General features: G+C 41.3%; 1 protein-coding gene across 1 annotated transcript; it reads right to left on the bottom strand.

Annotated features, from left to right (window-relative positions):
* Window positions 1-3,181: 3,181 nt before the first annotated feature.
* Window positions 3,182-21,637, bottom strand: PROC (protein C, inactivator of coagulation factors Va and VIIIa). Its single transcript, XM_027854739.1, has 9 exons — window positions 21,570-21,637; window positions 20,402-20,488; window positions 19,202-19,362; window positions 17,093-17,117; window positions 16,413-16,523; window positions 14,741-14,881; window positions 10,424-10,530; window positions 8,897-9,014; window positions 3,182-4,277 (listed from the first exon to the last, which is right to left on the bottom strand). The coding sequence occupies exons 1-9, from the start codon at window positions 21,613-21,615 to the stop codon at window positions 3,697-3,699; spliced, it is 1,377 nt and encodes a 458-aa protein (XP_027710540.1). The 5' UTR covers window positions 21,616-21,637; the 3' UTR covers window positions 3,182-3,696.
* Between the last annotated feature and the right edge of the window lie 1,067 nt (window positions 21,638-22,704).

Raw genomic sequence — 22,704 nt, 5'->3', positions numbered from 1 at the left:
GTTTTACTCCTTATTTGGCATCATAGAATTTTGGTGATAGGAGTTAGGAAGACCTGAGTTCAAATCCAGCCTTAGATATTTACTAACTCTGTGACCTTGGGCAACTCACTTAACTTGTTTGTTTCAGTTTCCTCCTTTGTAAATTGAGGATAATGAGAGAACCTACCTCACAGGGTTGTGGGTAAGGTCAAGTAAAATAACAAGGAAAGTATTTTTGCAAACCTTAATGTGCTAGCAATAATGATGATGATGGTGGTGGTGGTGGTGATGATGATAATGATGGTGAGGAGGAGGAGGATTTCCAAACCCCTTAGTTTTTGTAGGTGAGAACATAGAGTTTCAGAGAAGTTAAGTTACTTACCTAAGGTCTCACAGGAAAGAGAACTGGGACTAGAATGCAGGTTTCCTGACTTCTAGTCTCATCCTCTTTCTATGATGTGACATTGTGTCTAGTCCCCACTTCTGTAGATGGGCATCAAGAAAGACAAAGAGGAGAATCACAAGACCTGGGCCTCAGTTTCCTCATAGGTGATCCCTAAGGCCCCTTCTTGCTCTAAAATTCTCTGATTCTGTGATAACACATGATAAGTTAGGTTCTTAGCCCATGAATAACTAAAGGTTGTTAATATCCCTGGATGGTTCAATAGTCCCTTTCATTTGCAAGAAACCCAAAACGGCAACTATATCCTCATCTGTCCCCAAAGAGTTTAATGGTACTTGTCAATTCTTATCCCTACATTGTAGAGTTTTGCTATTCCCTTTGTAGAGTGGAAAAACTAAGGCCCAGAGTAAAGCATTAAATAACTTGTTCAGGCTCACACAGTTGGGTAGAAGCTGCAATAACATTAGAACTCATAAGATATTTATGTTATTTAGTTCCCTGAGTGCTAGTCTACATCTTCATTCAATAAATATACACTGAACATCTGTTATATGTATCATACTATCCTGACTGCTGGACGTGGAATGGTATCATGGAAAGAGCACTGGTTCTAGAGTCAGAGCACCTGAGTTCAAAACCCAACTCTGCTGCAAATGACCCTGGACAAGCCATTTAACCCTTATGAGCCTCAATATCCTCATCTATAAAATGAGGAGATTGGATTACATGGTTTATATCCCAGCCTATGTACTTAGTGCCAGAAAAGATTGGAGATGAAATTAATATTATTATGTCTACCTTCCCCTTTTGTCCCTAGCTCTAAATGTAGAGTAAGGGTAAAGGAATTTAAATAATAAGATGTCTTAAATAGAACGCTGATTAAATACTGAATGGTGCTACAGTAGGAGGTTAAGTAACCTAAAGATGTGAGGAAAGTTCTGAATCAGTTCGCGCTTGGAGGCAAGGGGCTGGACCAAAGGACTTCCTCAGTTACTTTTCAGTTTTACACTGCTATCTACCCTTCCATTATGTATCTACTGGGGGTGAAGGGAGGTTGGTGGAGATATCTCCAACCAGCTATGGAGAGCCAATTGTCAAATTTTCAATGTGAACATTTACACCTCAGAAATACACAAATGCTACAGATCATGGCTTGATTTGTTTTTATTGATTGTCTAGGCTAATTAAAGTGATGGAGAAAATGTCAATTAAGCAGATTTAAAAGTGTGACCCACTCCACCCTTTGTTAAACATTTACCTGCACATGCCTTATTGTTGAGCTTGGTGGAGACCACGCCTCCTACCATCTCACTAATCTGAAGAGGTCATCAGAAAGGGAACTAAATCCTCCATGCCCCCTCCCTCCCATAACTCTCCAACCTCTCTCTAGTGCAACCAAGAGGAATATCTTACTCTGGGGCTTTCCTTTGGGTTGCATTGAGTGTTCAAGTATTATCTGCTCCTCCAGCACCTAAGAGTCCTTGTTTTAATACAATAGATGTGAAGCTAAGAAACTGGTTTTAAATGATGGTCATTTATAAGTCCATTCCTCACTTTCTATTGACTTACACTGTGATTTCTGAGGTAAGCTATCTTCCTTCCTAACCAACTCTTCAGCCAGTAAGGACTCCTGAGAACTGAACTCTACCTTCCCATACTATCCCTCCGTGATTCTTACCCAAACTCTCTGTCAAATAGTTAAAGATATACAAATGAAGGAGGATGTAGAGTACAAGAATCCAAAGGACCTTGGATTATTGCATTGGATAGTCCAATGCTTTCATTTCACCAATGGGAAAACTCAGAGAGAGAAGTGATTTGCCTAAGATCATATAGTTATTAATGGGGCACCTAGGTGACACAGTGGATAGAGTGATGGGCCTGGACTTAGGAAGACTCACCTTCCTGAGTTCAAATCTAACCTCAGACACTTAATAGTTGTGTTACCCTGGACAAGTCACTTAACCCTTTTTGCCTCAGTTTCCTCCTCTGTAAAATGAGCTGGAGAAGGAAATGGCAAACCTCTCCAGTATCTTCACCAAGGAAACCCCAAACAGGGTCGCAAAGAGTCGGACGTGACTGAAAGGACTGAACAACAATAAAAACACAGTTATTAAGTCCTTTAAGACTCAACACGAGTGAGTGTCATTTCCTGCAGGAGGTTTTTTCCCTATCCTCCCAGCTTCTAATGCTTTCCCCTCTGAGGTTGCCTCCAGTCTATTCTGTATGTATCTTGCATGTACCGTGTTTGTACATGTTGCCTCCCCCATTAAAATGTAAGCTTCTTAGAGGCAGTGACTGTTAGCCATTAGCAGAGTGCTTGGCACATAATTAGCTCTTAGTAAATGCTTGTTTAGTTGATTAAAAGAGCTAAGATTTGAACCCAAGTCCTTTGACTCAAATCCATAGGAATCTTTTTTTTAAATAAATAATAACTGTCTCTTAATTTATTTGACTCTAATGTCAGAGTTATGTATATGGGATTCCTTTAAACCAGGGTCCACCTGAATGGTGTCAAATTGTAATTACTTCTATGCTCTAGCCATCAGATTTAGAACTCAAAAGGACCTTAGAATTAATCTAGTTCAATCCAATCCTTTTACAGATATGGAAACTGAGGTCTGGAGAAGTGAAATAATTTACCCACTTTCCCATAGGTAGTCATTTGTAGAGCCCAAGAGTCATCCCAACCCCAGACCCAGTGCTCTTCACATCACCTCATTCTGTTTTCCATCAATAATGCATTTATTAAGCTTAATTAATTAATAATGTTTATTATCATCCAGCTATCTTCCAGGCACTGTGCTGGGTTGTTGGGGATACAAAGAAATGCAAAAACACAAAAACAGTCCCTGCCCTCAAGGAGCTTACATACTAGTGGAGGGCTCCACAGGAGGTGACAATATGTAAATAATAGAGACAATAAGATACATATGGAATAGTAGGAAGGAAACCTCAAAATGGAAGGCTTATATGAATGAAAGGACCAGAAAAGGCCCCTGCAGCAGGTAGCATTTGATTTGAGTCTTGAAGGAGGCCAAGTCAAAGGCACTGTCTAGAGATGCTGCATGTGTAGGTAGACGCTGTCTGCCACGACTACATGGCAATGCCCTTGATGAGAGGTAGGTCCGTGTCTTCTATTCTATGGGGCATCTCCTTTATATCTATAATAGGTGCTTAATAGCTATCATAGACTGAGGGAAAAACGAGGACACACTTACAGGTATGTGGGCAAGATTTGCACTCTGTTTAACGTCAGTGGACGGCCCCCTATCTCACTTTGGGCTCTGAACTCCACTGAGTCCCTCAAGAGACTAAGATGCTGACTTACTCTTTGACAACATTTCTTCGGCTTTGACATGGCCATGTATCCAGTGAAGATACTGACTGACTTTGGTGTAGATACCAAAGTTGTTTGGTCGCCCACAGCCCTCCCCCCAGCTCACCAGGCCCACTAGGAACCATGTACCTCGGAATTCAGTCACCATGGGCCCCCCACTGTCCCCCTCACAAGCATCTCGGTTGTCACCAAGGATTCCTGCGCAGAGCATGTTCTCTGAGATGCTATTTTGCATGGTTTGGGAGCATGCAAAGTAAGAGGCCAGGGGGATTTTGATGAACCTGAGGATATAGGTACGGTTCCTGGACTGTTCAAACTGACGTCCCCAACCTGTTACCACCGTTTCTCTCCCTTCCTTCATGAGCTCTCGATGAGCCAGTCCCAAGTTGGGAAGGCAGATGGGCAGGATGTATTTGGAGAAGACAACCGGCTTGTCCAGGTAAAGCAGTGCAATGTCGTTGTCTGAGGTACTTTTGGTATAGTTTGGGTGCACAATAGTTTTCTGTATGTTAAAATCCATCTCTGAATTCTCATACCGCCGGATGTCGTATTCACCTGGCATGAGGCAGGGAGGTAAGGGGACAGAGAGAAAGAGAGAGAGAGAGAAAAAAAAAGCACAAAAGGACTCATGAACTGTTCTTCCACTTGGCTACTTCCCCCAGGTTTTCAGAAGAAAGCCAAGGAAATGATGATTCTCACAGAAAGAAATAAACAAGCATGCACTCATATAAAAGAGGGACCAGGATTAGGGTCTCTAGTCTACATTTTGGCTGTAGTTTGGCATAGTGCAAAGAGTCCTGGATTTGTAGTCTGACGGCCAGGGTGTAAATCCAGACTCTGCTACTTACTAGTTGTATGACCTTGAGCAATTCAATTATGCTCTGTGGATCGCAGTTTTCTCTTCTGGGAAAAAAGGAGCTAGGGCTAGAAGGTGTGAAACTCAAATAGAAACAGATCCCTGTGGCCTCATATTGTCTTAGAAAACCACAAATTGACATTACCTATGTTGTATTGTATTTTTATTTTGTTAAACATTTCCCCAGTACAGTTTAATCTGGTTCTTGCTCTAGGGAGTTTTGTGGATTGCATGCTGCCCACAAGCAGTGAGTTTAACACCTCTGAATGATCTCTCCTGCTTTTTCCACCTCTCAATCTTACCAACATCTAAGTGGAGTAGTGGATAGAGTGCTGGACCTGAAGTCAGAAAAACCTGCATTCAAATCCAGGCTCAGACACTGCCTAACTCTGTAATTTAGAAAATCATTTCTGCCTCTTTTTGCCTCAGTTTCCTCATCTGTAAAATGGGGATGGTAATAATAGCATCTACCTCCCAGGGTTGTTATAAAGGTGAAAAATGAGATCATATTTGTAAAGTGCTTTGGAAACCTCAGGTACCATGTAAGTGTTAGCTATTATGAATTTCTCCGTAGGCACACACACAGAGGATATCATCCTTATGTTTAGGTTGAATAGGTGTTCGATTAATTCATTCAACAAGTATTTATGAAGCACCTATCATATATACTAGGCATTGGGAGTAGAAAAACAGACACAGAAACCAACCCTGTTCTCCAGAAGCTTATATTGTATTGGGCAGGGAAGAACATGTCCACACATATGTAAATACAAAGTATTTGTATAAATATATGTGCATATATATAATAAAGTATAAATACAAGGAAACATAAAATCTAGTTGGAGGAGGAGAATGCTGACAATTAAGGGTAGGGTTGGAGATCAAGATGAGCTTTGTGTAGGAGGGAGCAACTGAGCTGAGCCTTGAAGGAATCCAGGGATTCCAAGAGACAGACCTGAGGAAGTACATTCCAGGCATAAGGCACAGCCTGTCCAAAGACAAAGAGATGGAACATGAAGTAGGAGGAACCCAACCGGACTGATTCAAGCTGTAGTAGGGAAGTCCCATCACCTAAATATTTACCAATTGCTAGACCATCACAGTGCCTGAAAATTTATCATTATAGATCCATTTAGTTGAGTTAAGGAGGCATCTCCCAAACTATACTCTGCAGAATCCTGAGAATAAGGCTTCTCTGGGAGAATTTCAGTCCTAACAATATTTTCCCCTATTATGTGGAGCAATTCGTTCATATGAAAATATGCTTAAACTTCCCCAAACCTCCTTTACTCAGGTGGTACCCCAGTCAGCTAGACCTGTGGGTCAGTCAGCAAATTCCAAAACCCAAAATGGAGCTTGAACAAATTAATGTGGGCTACACCAAATCATTATCTTTTCAAGTATAGCCTCTTTTAAAATCTAAATATCCCTGGGAGGTTAACACAGCCAGAGATTAATAATTAACATCTTATTGTGAATTAGCTTATCAGATTTTTGAAATCAGCACACTGAACAAATGTGAGTCTTGATGGGGAAGGCGCTAAGAAGACAAGTTTGGAGCACAGGATATTTACTATCTAGGGAGGACAGGCATAAGAAGCCCACTAGGCACCTGGAAGAAGCAATACCGAGAACAAGGTTCAAAAGAACAAATTGTGAGCAGCCGTGGTCTTCCATAGCAGTTTTGTCTGTAAAGTTTATTTGGCATATACTTATATACTGCCTTGTATTGGTAGTTTCTTTATGAAGGTATGCCCAATCTCCCAAATTTAAACCATTAGTCTCCTAGAGATCAGGGCCTTGATTCTAATATGATTATCTTTCTATTACCCAGAGTCCAGTAGGGTGTCTTATGAATAATGAGGATTCAGTAAGTGTTTGGTTGGCACATTTGACATCCTGGAGGTGAAATATGCTTGATGCAATTACTTCATCTCCCCTTCCTTTTCCTGCAGAGCAAACTTTGGTTCAAGGAATTCAAAGGATGAGAGGAATGAATCACTCCCACAAGCCCTCAGTTTCTGTGCCTGCTCTGTGCTGTAATGGAAAGAGCAATGAATTTAGAGCCGGGAGACGTGGGTCCCAATCCCTGGCCTGCCAATTATTGCCTGGGAGACACTGGGTAAATCACTGAGCCTCTCTAAGCCTGTCAAAGGAGGGAGTTGTTCTAGATTGTCTGTTCTAGATAGGTCCCTGGTTGCAGCTCTAAGTCAGGTCATCCTTCCTGCTCCCATTTTGAGCTGCTTGGCTCAGGTGAGCAATAACAATAATCCAGTGAAATTCTTTCAAAAGGCGAGAGGACAGACTAGCATTCTCCTTATAGATTATCTGAATTATAGTGGATTTGGACATTAGGGGATCATTATGTTTCATAGAAGGACACTGAATCATAGATTAAAAACCTTGGAGCTCAAGTCCATTTCCCTGATTTTCTAGATGAGAGAGCTGAGGTCTAAAGAGATTAAACTGAATTTCTGTGTTTGCACACATGTTTGCACAGATAGTTACAAAGCCAGGGCTAGAACCCAGCTCTCTTGGCATCCAGCCCAGTCACTGCTCCTTCCATAAAAACACATCGCCTCTTGTTATTTCACTCATAGTGTTCCCATGTAGGATCTATTAAGTCTTTTTATAATGGAGCTCTCCTATGCCAGCACTTTTTCCAGCAGGATTCCCTCGCCCCTGTCTCTTATGGTGGAAAGAATGCTGATTTGGGAGGCAGAGAACCTGGCTTCTGCCCAGCTCTGACACTATTTGTACAACCTCTTGGACCCTCAGTTTCTTAATCTGTAAAATGAGAGGGTTGGACTCGAGGACCTCTCAAGTCCTTTCTAGCTCTAAATCTATGACCCTATGTGCCACTTGCAGTATAATGAAAAGGGCCCCAGATTTTGAATTAAAAAAAAAAAACCTGTGTTTGAATCCTGGTTCTGCTACCTATATGATCTTGGATAAGTCACTTCCTTCTCTGGGCCTTACTTTCCCATCTATAAAATGAAGGGGGTAGACTAGATGATATCTAAAGTCCAGCTCTAACCCTATGACTCCATGACAGTATGTGATCCCTTCATCTTTCATGGGGTCCCTCATTGGGGGATTGTTCCTGCTGTCACCATCCTAACTCACATTTGTCTAGCTCTTCACACTTGATAAAGCTGTTCTGCTCCTTATAATAGCCCTTCGAAGGAGGTAGGGCTATAATTTTTTCCCATTTTATTGAAGAGAAAACTGAGATACACAAAGAGTTTAAGTAATTTGGTCCAAGGTACACAGAATATGAGGGCCAAGGATTTAGTAATAAAGAAATCATTTACCACTTGGGAGAAAGCAGTTTCAATCACGTTGGTGAGGATGAAATCCCGGGGGTTGAAATATGGCCAAGAAGTGAGAAAGTAGAGACAATGACTATAGATATTTTTAGCTGCAAAATGGAAGTCTAGTATCTGACAGAGCATTCCACCACCTCAATAATCAATATTTCAACATAAAGGACTATATACAGGGCAGGTATTATTACAATTGCCATTTTATATGGGGAACCTAGATCTTAGAAAGATTTAAGTGCCTCAGGTCACAGAACTAGTAAATGGCAGTCAGAACTAGAACCTAGATTTTCTGGTTCCTTTTCCCTTACACCACAATGGTACTATGTGATGGTACAAATAGTAAGTGCTGTAAAATTCAGACACTTTATTCTCAAAGTCCCACATTCTTTTCATTACGTTACACTACCATTTCATACAGGAAAATACTGCTAGAGGACACGTTTAAGTAGACAAGGTGACATCTGGAGATTACACTGTTGGCTAGGGCAAAGTCAGGAGTACAACTTAGATGACTTCATGCCCTGTTTGTTGCCTCTGGGAAGTTGATGGGATAATGTGACTCATATTCAGTCACCCTTCCTTGATGAACTACTAGCCTTGGTCTGGATAGTAGTGAATAGGACAGACTACTTCCTCAAAGGCATTTGGGTATCTACACAGAAATAAGCAGTCCCTGGAAACTCAAACCACTGCTGCTTCCTTTTCCCCAATCCCTGTAAAAATAAAAATAGTTCCAATTCCCAGGAAAGTCTCAGAAAAAATCACTGATTATCTCTTTAGCAGTTGTCTGGCTTTGGAGACACAAAGTCACAAAGACACAGAAGTTTATAAAAACTCATGGAGAATCCTAGAAGTAAGTGAAAAGGAATCTAGAATAATCCCTTAAATACCAGATATTCTGATGGAACATGATTGGATATTTCCCAATCTCTCCCATCTGCCAAGCCCACCTTCACCACCACAAGCAGAGAGGCCATGTGTGATTTCCTTACCAAGTCTTACTATAAGGTATTTTGGTTGTTCCACACAGTGGGCTGCAGTCAGCACCCAGGAAGAATGAATAAGGACACCCCCACACTTTAACTTTGACCTGGAGTCCAACAGTATCACCTGAAACAAAGAGTTGATAAGATTCAGAGATGGAAAGAATACTAGAGATAATTTACCCACTCATTTGGCAGATGAGAAAAAAAGGAGGCTATTTTGTCTTTGAAGAATACGTTCAGTTTTGTGGAGTACCTGATTTCTGGGTAAAATCCAATTTACTTTAATTTTTAACATTTTACATTCTAGTTCTGTTATTCCTCATCTTTGACACATGATGTCTTTCTTGGCTGCTTACAAAACAGTCTACTTGTCCTTATAATCTTGGAGCTTGGTGATGATGTGTTTAGGTGGGCTGAATTTGGGGTTGACCCCTTTAGGCATCCTCTGAGTTTCTATGTTATCTGTTCCTTTCAAGAAAATTTATTTCTGGGACATATTCTTTTTAGGGAGCATTAATAATTTAACCCTTAAGTTGTCACTCTGAGTTTTGTTACACCCAACCCACCCCCCACCCAGATCCATTACTTTTGTTTCCAAAACTTCCAAGCATTCTTCTAGAGGAGTAGTTTTGGAACTTGTCTACTCTGTCCTCTAGAAAAATTATTTCTGTTTCTCAGTGAATCCATTGTCATACATGCTCTTAATGGATATTTCCAAGTTGTCAAATTTTATAATTTTATCTTCATCTTTTAAAAAATATTATCCTTGATAATTTTGTTAATTTCACATTAATATATCTTGAGATAGCTCCACTTGCATTTCTGGGGGCTGTAATTGATACTAATTAATTACTTACCAATGTACGATTTATCAATCCCCTCTCTCTATACTTGACTCAAATTTCCAAATGCTTTCTAGATATCTCTACTTGGATGTCTCATCATTGCCATGAATTCAATATGTTTTAGTCTAAGATCATCAAGTCACCAAGCAGAAGCTATTTTTCTGTATAACTCTCATCTCTATATGTATCCCACTTGTGTACTTATTTTATTCCTTAGCACCCTAATTAGACTGTAAGCTGCACAAGGGCATAGACCGCGTTTTATTCATATGGTCCCCACAGGGTATTATACAGTGTATTGTTGTACTAGGGGGTGTAATGGACTAGTGTAGTCCAGAGCCCTGGACCTGAAGACAGGAGTTCAAATCAATTCTCAGATACTTACTAGCTAAGTGATCTTGGGCAAATTATTTCATCTATCTGCCTTTTTCCTTGACTGTAAAATGGGGGTGATAGAACTTACCTCCAGGATTGTTGTGAGGATAAAATTAGATAATATTTTTTAAATTTAGATAACATTTGTAAAGTTCTTTGCAAACCTTAAAGTGCTATTAAATGCTAGTGTAGTAGTAGTAGTAGTAGTAGTAGTAGTAGTAGTAGTAGTAGTAGTAAAAACTTGAGAAATTTTTGAATGAATGAACAAATAAAAGGTGGTTATAATCCTGAATGGAGACATGTTCCTTCTTACCTGCCATGGGCTGTCACCTTTGTTGGCTGGTCTCCCCCCTAAGATTCGAATTTGTAATTCTTTGGGTATTGGGTAATTCACCTTTGGTTTCCCACATGGAAAATTGACTAGAAAATGAGAGGACAATGTCAATGATAAATCAAATAGGCAACCTACGCTGTCACAAAAAACCCTTTATAGAAACATATGGCCAGGCTAAGATCCTTCCATCTATCATAGTCACCTCCTTCCTATGGATTTACTGGTGATATTGCCCTAGCTGTGTGACCTAAGGTAAATTACATCCTCTACTTCTTCATCTGGATTAGGGGTCTCTAAAGTCCTTTCCAATCCTAATACTTTATGACTATGTCTGTTTATCTACAGAGATCAGTCAGTTAACCAACAGTAAGCACTTTAGTTAATAAAAAGTAAAAGCTACTATATGCCCTGTTCTGTGCTAGATACTGTGGGCGATGTTGGATGGTCCTAGACCTTAAGGAATTTGCAATCACAAGACATAAATATATAAAAATTAGAGAACAATTAAGGCCCTGGATTGTGTCCTTGGGATAAAGTACCTGGAGTATGTGGTAAGGACTGTAAGTACTAGGGAAGAACAATGATGGCTAGAGTGGTCTGGGAAGGCTTCATGGAAGAGGTAAGATTTGAGCCAAATTTTCAAGGGGAAGGATTTAGCTAAGAGGAGGTGCAGGAAGAGCTTCCGAGGATGGGGAGCATCCCATACAGAGGCTCAAGAGCAGGAATGTGCCTTAAAGACTATTGTGCTTAAGTGGAGGGGATGCTTCTTCTGAGATAAGACACCAAAGAAAACCTGAAGACAACAGAGAGAAGGTGAGCCATTCAATATTTCTATTATATTTCTGTTTCCTTTGTCCTAGAAATAATAGGTTGAAAATGGACTAACAGGGAGTTGATATCCATGGTAAGTCAGGACATAATAAGAGAATACATTATTGTCCTTGATGAATTCTAGTCACTCTGTCCAGGTGGAAGAACTGGCAGGTAGTGATTGCTGAGCTCCTGTCACTGATGTTTGAAAGATCATGGAAAATGAGTGATGGGGAAGATAAATGTCCTAATTTTTTAAAAAAAAGGAAGAGAATAGGGTCAGAAAATTGTAGGCAGTGAGCTTACATGTGATTCCCAGGAAATCCTAGTGTAATGGAAAATAAATGACAGCAATCCTCACCCCCAAAAAAGCAGGGACTGGTCTTCCTAGAGTTCAACTGATGGAGTACTGAGCTTGTGCTCTGGACACTTCCAGGAAATTATATGGCTCAATGCTGAAAGGACTTGGTGCCTTGGTATGATACAGAAAACCCTGGATAGTCCTCTGGACCTCCCCCTGTAGGAAGGTGAAGTGCTGTGTCACTTAAAAAGGATAAACAGCTTCCAACCCACTCTCTTCCTTTGACTTTCCTGGGTGGTGAGTTGCTCTCCCTGGGCTCTCCCTGAGAGATGAGGGTTTGGGGATGGGAGAGATTACCCTTCTCCCTATCTCAGCAGAAATAGCAAACTGCAAACATTTGGCAACTAAAATAGGGATGGAAGAGGTGAGCCTGGGCCTCTACACTTTTTTTCTTTCTTTCCTGAGTATGAATGATTAAGTAATCACCCTGAGATAGATACTTCCAGTCTTAGAGTCAGCCTTGTGATTTCAAGAGATCAGAGCTCAGTAAGAGCTGACTGGCAACAAGAAGAGCTCCAGAATCAGAAGTATGACTAACAGCAAGATGAGCTCATCTCCTAAAAGGCTTACAAGAAGGTGCAGACCTAGAGAATATTGATTGGACAATGCAAGATTGAGGTGAAATGTAAAATGCCTAATTATCAATTCCTACTTCATATTCTAATGTTTGTCCTAACTTCCCCAGAGAGTGTAATGGTAATGATGTTACTACTAGTGTTTCAGCCAATAAGCATTTGTGGTGTTTGTATTTATTAAAAATGTCTTTTGTAGAGAAGGAATAAATAGCTGTCCTATACCCAACTTACATTGTACCTTGAGTGCTCTCCCTTTGGGGAGACCCCAAACATAAGCCAGACAAATTTAAGTGATTCTCCCTGGGAGTTTGAGGGGAGCATCATAAAAAGCCAGAGAGTAAAACAAAAGAACCTGACTCCTCTCTTTGGAGATTAGGCTCTATCAGAACTATGCACATGTAGGGCTCCACAGTGAAGATTTCCATTCTCTGAATGGAAAAAAAAAGAGGGTGTGTGGTCTAGTCTTGTTTCCCTCTTCCAGTGGCAGCTGGTTTTTATTGTTACACTAAAATGAATCATTAAAGAGATAGTTAGTGAATATGTAGCAAAAGAAGTGGTATGAGAATTGATTGAAGGACTTACATATGTCTAACCTGGAGAAAAGAAGATTCAAGGAACATGGCAGCTGTATCCAAGTATTTAAAGGGAGGTCATTTGGGGAAAGAACTGAATTGTTCCGTTTGGCCCCAGAGGGCAGAATCAGAAGTAACAATGGAAGCTACAAAGAAGCAAATTTAGGTTTGATGTCAGGAAAACTTCCTAGGAATTAGAATAACCCAAAAGTGGCACTTTGGAAGGTAGCAGGCTCCCCATCTTTGGAAGTCTTCAAGTAGGAGGCTGGAACCCCTACCTATCAGGTAGGGGTGAGACTAGAGGAGCATTGAGTGCCCTTCCAAGTATAAAATTCTGTAATTTTGTGATGCTGTTATTCTTAATCTTACCATTTATATTTCACAGGTGGTCCTCCCCAGAAGCAGGGATCTTAATTCATGATTTCATTAGGTCCCTTCTAGTTCTCGGAGGGTGTGGCTAACAACAGTAGCAGAAATAGTCATAATAACAACAGTTATTATACCTCATAGTCTTAGAACACTTTTGTTTTGCACAATTTTCTCATTTGGTCTTTAAAATTTCCCTGTGAGGTACTCAGGGGAAAACAAATAATAGTAATTATTGTCTTTATTGTTGTTATTCCTCATCTGAAATTGAGGTAGTTGAACTAGTTGACTTTGAAGGTCCCTTCCAGTTCTAAATCTATGATCTTAAGATCCATAATACAGATAAAGGGGCCTAGGTTATGCATTTTAAGGAGCAAAGGAACTCTGAATTGACGGAGAGATACCCAGGGTATAATTCTCAGAACAGATGGATGATGGTGGGAAAGATTATATTGTCACAATGTTGAAAAAGAAAGAAGGAAGGAGAAAGATGGTATAGGAAGAAAGGAGGAGAGAATTTTTCTTTAAGGAGTGGTGATGGGGATGGGGATAGGGATGAGAAAGCCCAGACTAGGAGGTGGGAGAGAAGAAGGGGTGAGTCAACCTGTGGCTAAATAACTAGCTATTTGTTGAATGACTGAATGAACTATCTCATACCAGAATCAAACCCACAACCTTGGCCTCATTGATATCAGATCATAATGAAATGACACCATTCATCTAAAGGAAGGAAGGAAGAAAGGGAACAAATGGTGTTTATTAAGCACCTACTATGTGCCAGGCACTGTGCTAAGCACTTTACAAATGTTATCTCATCTGAGCCTTTATGATCAATTAGATTTGACAATTCTAAACTCTAACCTTTTGTTGTGTAATGGAACCTCCTGTTGTGAAGTGGGGGACCCAAGGCACTTGGTACTCAACTCCTTGCCAAAATGTGTGCCCCCTGCCACCTATCTTTGATACCTGAGCTTCCCCTATTAAGGCTTCATCTTTTTACTTCTGGGGCCTTTTACAAGAGTGAAGATGCTCCTAGGGGATGGGAACACATTAATCCAGGGATTCTTTGCCCCTTTAGCACCTCAGTGAAGCCGATGGTCTCCCCCCAAAAATGTTTATTTCACATTCATAATTGAAGGAAATAATAAATTTCAGTTAATGGTTAGTGCGTCTTCCCATCCAAGTACATGGACCCCTTTTAATCTATCTATGGGGGAGGATAACCCCAGGTTAAGAATTCCTGCCTCATATCATTATGGGCTATCACCTTAGCATGGACTATTTGATGGCCAATAGAAAGCAAGTTCCTGAAGGAATGGGACATAAGAAAGGCACCCAAGGGAGATGTAGGCCAGAACAAAGGAGAAGAGAAGTAGGATAATGCCAAAGGCAAACACACTTCACTGACTTCTAATTTGCTTGGGTCGGCTAGCCCGCAGTGGAATGACATATTTATATGGTGATAGAGCCAAAGATTATAGCTAGTTCTCCCCATGATTCACCTATCATGATCCAGTTCTGCCTTCGTCTTCTCTTTTCTTGGCTGAATGAAAGGCCCTGGATATTCTCCCTCTGGTTCCCCAACAGGAGAATTCACCAACTGTTTACTCACCAACAGGTTTACACTCCATAGGGTTGTCGCTCTCTTGATATCCAGGGGCACAGCTGCAATAGCGCTGCTGATTCTCGAGGTCCTCGGTGCAGTAATGAACACAGCCGCCATTGTTTGTGGAGCAGTTAGTGTAGCTTACCTCTGGGACAGGAACAAGAGCCAGATGTTAATCAATCAGGCTCCGGAGGACTCAGAAATGGGAGTGATTAGAAGGGAAGAAGAGAGAAAGTAGGTTTTTACCCCCTGAACTATCCCTGAGGGGATGTATTAACAAACAGATGATGGCAACACTGTTAAATACAATTTCACAAAACTGGAAAAATGCCTTTCCAATGTTGGCTCTCCCAGATGCTCAGGGAGAGCCTATGCCAAGGAAAGAATCTAATTCTCAGTTTAATTCAATGAGTATCATATAGCAGAATGAATCCTGGTCCTAGAACCAGAGGACCTGAGTTCAAATCCTACCTCAGTGACTCACTCTGTGTGTGATTTTGGGGCAAGTTTCTTACCCTTCCTGGGCCTCAGTTTCCTTATCTGTAAAATGGGGGGGTTAGAATAGGTGACATTTGAGCTTTCTTCTAGCTCTAGACAGAGGTCCTTAGCCTCGAATCCATTGACAGCTCCCCATGAACAGATTTCAAGGGGTCTGTGAGCTTGGATGGGGGAAAAATTACATCTTTATTTTCTTTAATCTCTGACTGAAATTGAGCATTTCCTTCAATTATTTTAAAACAGTAGTCTGAGAAGGGGTCTATAGGCTTCACCAGATCTTCAAAGGAGTCCATGACACAGGAAAAGCTAAGAATCCCTACTGTAAGGCTGTGAGCCTATGAAAGAGCCTACTTCTCAAATCAACAAGCACCAGGAGGAAAGAAGGTTGAATTTGGAGCCAGAGACCTGGGTTGGAATCCTAGTTCTTATCATCTGCTACCTGTGTGACCTCAAACAATTTACTTCACCTTTCTGTGCCTCAGTTTTATCTGTAAAATGAGAGGGTTTCATGAGATGACATATATATATGTATATGTATATATATATGTATATGTATATGTATATATATTTATACACACACAGAGGGAGAGAGAGAGACAGAGACAGAGACAGAGAGAGAGAGAGAGCCTTCCAGCTCTAAACCCTATGATCTTTTCCTGCATTTATTAAGCACCTACTGTGTCATCACTGGGGATACCAAGATAAATAGTACTTGTCCTCAAGAAGCTTACATTCTATTTAGCCACTCTTATCAATCTCCATCACTAATATGCACTCTGTGCCCCAGCCAAGCTTGTTGTCTCACCCACCTCAGGCCTTGTTTCAGTTTACTGTCCCTGCCTCCACCCCCTTTCTCCCTGCTATGCTCCCCTCACCCCAAACATGTTCTCTGACTTCCTGGTCAAACACTAACAATCCTAATCATCTTTCTCTGAAATGTCTGAGGAAGGCAGGCAGGGCTTTAGTTAGAAAGAGCAATTGTCCCTGAGAAGAAATTGAAACTTAATGGTAGGAGCACTTGGGGAGAAAAAGAACTGGAGTCGGTCTTGCTACAGAAAGCCCTAACCCCTCTCCTAACCCCTCTGGGAGTTCCCAGTTCTACTGAGCAAATGCTACTGTAACCTACCACAGTGGACCACTAGTCAAGAGAAAAAATCAAAGATAAACTTCTGAGAGTTACCATGCCCACAAAGGCGTCCTTCCCAGCCTTTTGTGCAGATGCACTGAAAGCTACCAATACCGTCAATACAGGTCCCATTATGGCAGGGATGGGGATCGCACTGGTCTCCATCTGGAAGATATTTAAAGGATGGGAGTTGGGAAAATAATGAGGTGGGGCAGATTGTTCACAAAACAGCCATTCTTTTCTTTATCCTCCCAGGTTTGGCCAATTTCCTAGTGCTTGATTTAATCCTGATAGGCTTGGCACATTTTGGAGAGAGAGAATACATACCCAAGTTCTTAAAGATGCCCCAGAGAAGGCCAGTTGTCAAGGCTTTTTGCAGATCTAAAACGTGGTGTGAATGTGACTAAGGAGTAAGTAGTTTTCCTTAAGGCTAGGAAAATGGGCGGGGCTGCTCTGGGACCAAGAATACTCTGTGTTCATCTGTAAGTCTGGTTTAATGGGCCAGATACAGTCACAGAATCAGATATTCTGAGGATAGGTCTCCAAAATCTATGAAATCTACTTCTCATTTCCAAATAGAATAAGCTTAGTGTTGGTTTGTCCTAATTTTTCTTAAAAATTAAAGAAAAAAAATCAGGCAAAGCTGGGAGGAACCCAGAAGAAATGAATGTGAAAGACTGTCTGTTGGCCTACAATGGAATAGTAAAAGTCACAATAGAAAATTTGATACTCACCCACATACTTTGACCAGTAAGCTAACTGTGAAAGGAAGAAACACAAGTTTTAGTGGAGGGTTAGGGGATCAGGACAAACGCAGCAAATGTAGGTAAACCTGTCTGCCTTTCAATCCTGGTTTCTTCCCAGAACAGCAATGTTTGCACATCTGCCCACAGGCCCAAACTAAGTCAGAAGTGGGGAAAATGCTGCTGTGTCAACACGACTGAGCATAGGGTGGCCAATACTGTGCCACAGGCAAGTAAGTTCTCCTTGGCCTCAATTTTCCCATTCTGTAAAATGGGACTATCCAGACCCCATCCACAAATGTGTTTGTGGCTTGTGTTACCTTCTGCTTAAATTCTAGATCCTGCTCTCTAGGCTTTGTCATAGGGACCGCCATAAACTTACAACAAGGACAAATTAGAAGCAGCTTAGTTAGGATAGTGGCTAGTATGCTAGGTCTAGAGTCAGGAAGACTCGAGTTCAAATCCAGCCTTAGGCATTTACTAGCTTTGTCACCTTGGGCAAGTCACCTCACCTCTATTTGCCTCAGTCTCCTCACCTATAAAATGGTGCTAATAATAGCACCTACCTCCCAAAGTTGTTGCAAGAATCAAATGAAATAATATTTGTAAAGTGCTTAGCACAGGGCCTGGCACATAGTAGGTGCTTAATAAATGCTTCTTCCTTTCCCTTCCCACAAGCAAATGCTTCAGATATCTATCCATGCTCTTCATCCTTTTTCCAAGATCCCAATCAACTCCTTTATTTCTGTTCCTTTCTGACGAGTCAGACTGTCCTTAAGACTCTCCCTTCTCATCATTCCCTCCTTCCTTTTCTCCAGAAAGCAGAGAAAGGAGAATCTTTGTTGGGGAACTTTCTCCTGGCCTAGGAGCTGAGCTATGCAGTCTCTAGACATGGAAATACTCTGCTGAAAGGATGGGAGGCGTGTGGGGACCTCAGGCTGACATTGATTGAATGGTCTTGGATGAACCACTTCCTTTGAACGTGAATGGGCCTCAGTCTTCTATCTCTGTAAATTGAGAAGTCCTAACTCCTCTACAGTAAAATAAAATGATATCTGAAACTGGACTGGGGCCCTTTGGAAGAAAAGAATCATCCAAATTGGAGGGCCATTGTCATTGTTATGCACCAGCAGCATTCCTGTAGTCTAGCTACCCAGGATAAATGACCCAGTTACTTGTCTACCAGGAGCGGTGGAGGGGAGAGAGATCTACTTCTTCCATGCAGAAGGGAATAAAAGATTGGGCACAAAGATCTCCCTCCTGCAGAAGTTTAAGAGAGAAACTGAGACTGAGACACAGATGGGGGCAGGGGAGGGGGGAGAGAAGAAGGAGAGAAAGAGAGACAGAGAAGAGGGAGAGAAAAAGGAGAGAGCAAGAGGAAGAGAAGAGGAGAGAGAGCATCTCCAAGATTCCAAGTCAATCCTGTAAACGTTAAATGATTTCTATGTGTATGGTACTGTGCTTGGCCCTGGAGATATAAAAACAAAACAAAAAATACAAGAAGGAAAGTTCCTACTCTCAGGGAGTTTATATTCTACTGGGCATTCAATATGTACTCAAATAAATAAGTCTAAAGTAATTTGAAGAAGAACATAAGTATAGAGTAATTTGAAGAAGAGAAGCAAATTAACATTTTAAGCACCTACTATATGCCAGGCACTGTGCAAAGCACTTTACAACTATTACTTTATTTGATCCTCACAACAACCCTGGGCAGTAGGTGCCATTATTATCATCCCCATTTTACATATGAAGAAATGGAGGCATACAGAGGTAAGGCAACTTGCCCAGAGTCTCATAGCTAATAAATATCTGAGGAGGGATTTGAACTCAAGTCCTCTTGACTCCAGGACAGGCATTCTATCTACTGCACCACCCAGCTGCCTGGGAGGAAGAGAAGAGAAGGAGAAGGAATGAGAGCATTAACAGCTCGAGTAATCAGGAAAGGATTTTGTGTAGGAAGTAGCATCTCTTCTAGGTTCAGAATGACATCCATTCGTCATCTAACCTGACTCCGAGCTTGATTCCTTCTCAGCCCAGAGCCTCTTGCAGTGAGTGTTCGTCTGCTGGAGGATATGGCATATTCCAATCCCAACTTACTGTTTCTTCCCGAGTTGTAAAGATCTCCTGGACTTCCTCCAGGTCGCACATCTCCTCATTGCATTCCCGCTCCAGGTTGCCGGGTTTAATCTCTTCCAGGAACGAATTAGCTCGCTTCTGAATCCTCAGGATTTGGTTGGCTTTCTTACTGCTAGAGAACACTGAAGAAAGCAGGAGGGGTGGGTGCAGCAGGGATAGCATGAGTAGGAGAAGAGGCTGTGTAAGCCAATATTTGAATCCTGGCATTGAAGTCAGGGCTTCTACCGCTCTGCAGTACTGTACGCATGAGGGTGGGTGGTGATACATGGCTAGGAACACCCAGAACTGGCATCAGCAAAACTGTGAAGTCTACAGAATTCCTTAGGTCTCCCTCCACACCCATTCTCAGCTTCCCTTTTCAGAATCCTCTTGTCCTTCCTGTGATGGACCCTAATCTGCCCTTTTGGCAACCAGTATCCTTTTCATTTCTTTCCTCTATCCCCAAACTAGATATCAGAGGGAGGAGATGTCAGACTAGTCTCCCCATTTTCCCCTAAATTTTCCAGTATGTATATTTGATTTTTCTAATTAGATGGCAAACTCTATTCATGGTAGGGACTAGAATAGCTTCAACATTCAACTTTCACTTAAAATTTACTTAGCATCTTCTTTGTATAGAGCTGTGTATTAGGTGTAGGGGAAGGACTAGAACTCAGACATCCAGCTTCCCATTTCAGTGTTCTTTTCACTATATCCTCTTGTTTTTCTAGTCAGTTAACTTCACATTTATCCATCAGATATAAAGACAAAAATTAACCAGTCCTTGGCTCCAAGGAGTTCACAGTCTATGACAGAAGACCTAAGATTTAGAACTCTCCAAAAGTGGGTAGCTGGAAGTGGATTCACTGCCTCAGCAAATAGTGGGTTCCCCATCACTGGAGGTCTTCAACATAAATTAGATGCTCACCTCTCAGAAACAGAGATGGGATTCTTGTCCAGGTAGAGGCTGGACCAGAATCCTGCTGAAGACCCTTCCAACTCTGACTCTGGGAATTGATTTGCAAACATAAAGCATGGCACAAATGCAAGGGACTATAATTATTTTTCATCATTATCACTATCATTCTCATCATATACCCTGTCACTGTTCCAGGGAATCTGAGTTACTGCATAAGGTTACAACTGTATGTGTTTGTGGGATGAGAATCTGTTACCCCTTACCTGAGTTGGCTTGTCCACCGAGTGAATACCAGGAGGCCACAAACACCAAAAAGCTCACAAGTCGCCACATTTCGAAAGAACTGACACCTGGCAAAAAGGAGTTGCAAAAGCTCCCTTCTCTCCTCCACTCCCTTCCATTCCCAGCCATCCTACCTAGAGAAGCCATTGAAGCACTGAGATCACGTCTCAAGGGGACAAAACATCAGAATTAGTTAATTGGGTGGCAGAACTGTTCCTAAGGTATAGCATTGAGGTGATGGCACTCAGCTAATTCTTTGAAGGTCCCTGGTCTACTAAGCCATGACTCAGAGCGGCAGATCACTGGAGCAACTGAAGCAAATCTTTCAACTCTTGCTTTCAAAAGACCTCAGATTCATATATGCAAAATATTCAGACCTGTCCTCACCCCAACAATAACCAAGTTGAGTTGGGTGGGATTGCCCCCTCCACTTCTGTGAACACTTCTATAGTGGCATTTTCCCTTTCCTGACTTCTTTCTCCCCTTCAAGTCTGCTTTTGATATTCACTCTAGCCTGATTTTACCTGATTTAAAACTGAGAGGAGGTAAAACGGGAAGGTAAAGGAAGACCACATGGTAAGATTTGTACAGAGAGAGATGTACCTTTTAGGAAAGGACCTACCCAACTCTCTCCCCACCCTGGCAACCCTCCCACCACCAACTATTCACCTACACAGGAATAGCTCTGCCAGGAAGCTGTGGGTCCTAGTTCTAAGTCTCAAGTTTCTTTGTGCCCTAGGGCTTCTTCTAGGCCTGCTATACTCCTTAGGGAGAGGAATACTCCTAATAGAATCCCTAACAAAGCAGAATGAGTGACATTTGGTTCCTTTGAATACCCATTACTATAGAAGTGTCAACTAACCACTTAGTCCAGTTCATTCTAGGAACCTCTTTTCATTTTCCAACTGTGCCCCCTTCATTTCAAAACCTGGATGACTTCCTTGATCCAGGTGGGTTACCCAGCCTATGAAGATCCCAAGAATATTGAGCTTCCATCTCAAGCCATGCTTATTTCTATGTTGCTCTCTCATCCTTTGGTGCTCTCCCTTTCCCGCCCTGTCTTTTTTTCCCCCTCACACTTTCCTTTCTATGTTTTGCATTTCATGTATCTTACTTTAAAGGGTTAGAAATCATTTGGGGAGAACTTACAGATGTGGGCAGTGGAAGACTGGCGGTATCGTCTTCTTGTCGCCATGATAGCCTCAGCTACCTGAGTTAATCCATAACCTCAAATATTTACTCATCACTGTTGCACTAAGGTTTTCCTCTCCACAGATAAACAAAAGGACGCTGACATTACTGAACCCAAGCTAATTGGATTGGTCATTTTTAAGTATAGATTATACCTAGTATCTATCTGTTTGTCTGTCGGTCCGTGTGTCTATCTACCTATCTCTCCAGTACTTAGCAGAGTAGCATAGTGTTTTACACACATCTAGGCATTTTATAAATATCTGCTGAATTGAACTGAAGAGACTTTGGTTCAAATTCTAGCTTTACCACTAATTAGCCCTATGATCCTGGACAAATCACTTAATTTCTCCTGAGCATTAATTAATTAGTTAATCTCTCCTGAGTTGTGTCTCTAAAATGGTCATACTTCATTGTCACCATTATTCAATATTGTACTAGAAAGGTTAACTGGCAATAAGAGAAGAAAAAAGAAATTGAAGGAATTAGAAGAGGTAATGAGGAAACAAAACTACCACTTTTGCAGATGATATGATGATATAGTTAGAAAATCCTATAGAATCAACTAAAAAAACTAATTGAAATAATTAACAACTTGAGCAAAGTTGCAGGATATATACACTTACCTCAGAAGGTTGTTGGGAGAAATGCACTTAGTAAACCTTGAAGTACTATAGAAATGTTCTTTATTGTGGGCCTCCACAATAGGTGGACTTGACTAGGTGGCACAATAGATAGAGCTCTGGGCTGAGAATCAGGAATTCAAACCCAGCCTCTGACACTTACTAGCTATCCAGGGCAAGTCACTTAACCTCCTCAATTTCTTACAGGCATGGGGGACAGGAAGTGCAATTATACAGCGCCTACTATGTGCTAGGCACTGTGCTAAATGCTTTACAGATATCTCATTTAATGCTTTGTAAATCTTAAAGCACTATGTAAATGTGAGTTGTTCTGACATTCTTCTCATCTTTTCCTAAGGGCTTAGCACTTGGTACTTAGCACAGTGTCTGGCACGTGATAGATGTTTAATAAATGTTTATTGATTGATTATCAATTGATTAGGTTCAGATAGAAACTACGCTGGAACAAG

This window comes from Vombatus ursinus, unplaced genomic scaffold (genome assembly GCF_900497805.2).
Source record: "Vombatus ursinus unplaced genomic scaffold, bare-nosed wombat genome assembly UNPS02010548.1, whole genome shotgun sequence".
NCBI lineage: Eukaryota > Metazoa > Chordata > Mammalia > Diprotodontia > Vombatidae > Vombatus > Vombatus ursinus.
The sequence above is the reverse complement of the archived record's forward strand: the minus strand, read 5'-3'. Positions and strand labels throughout refer to the sequence as shown.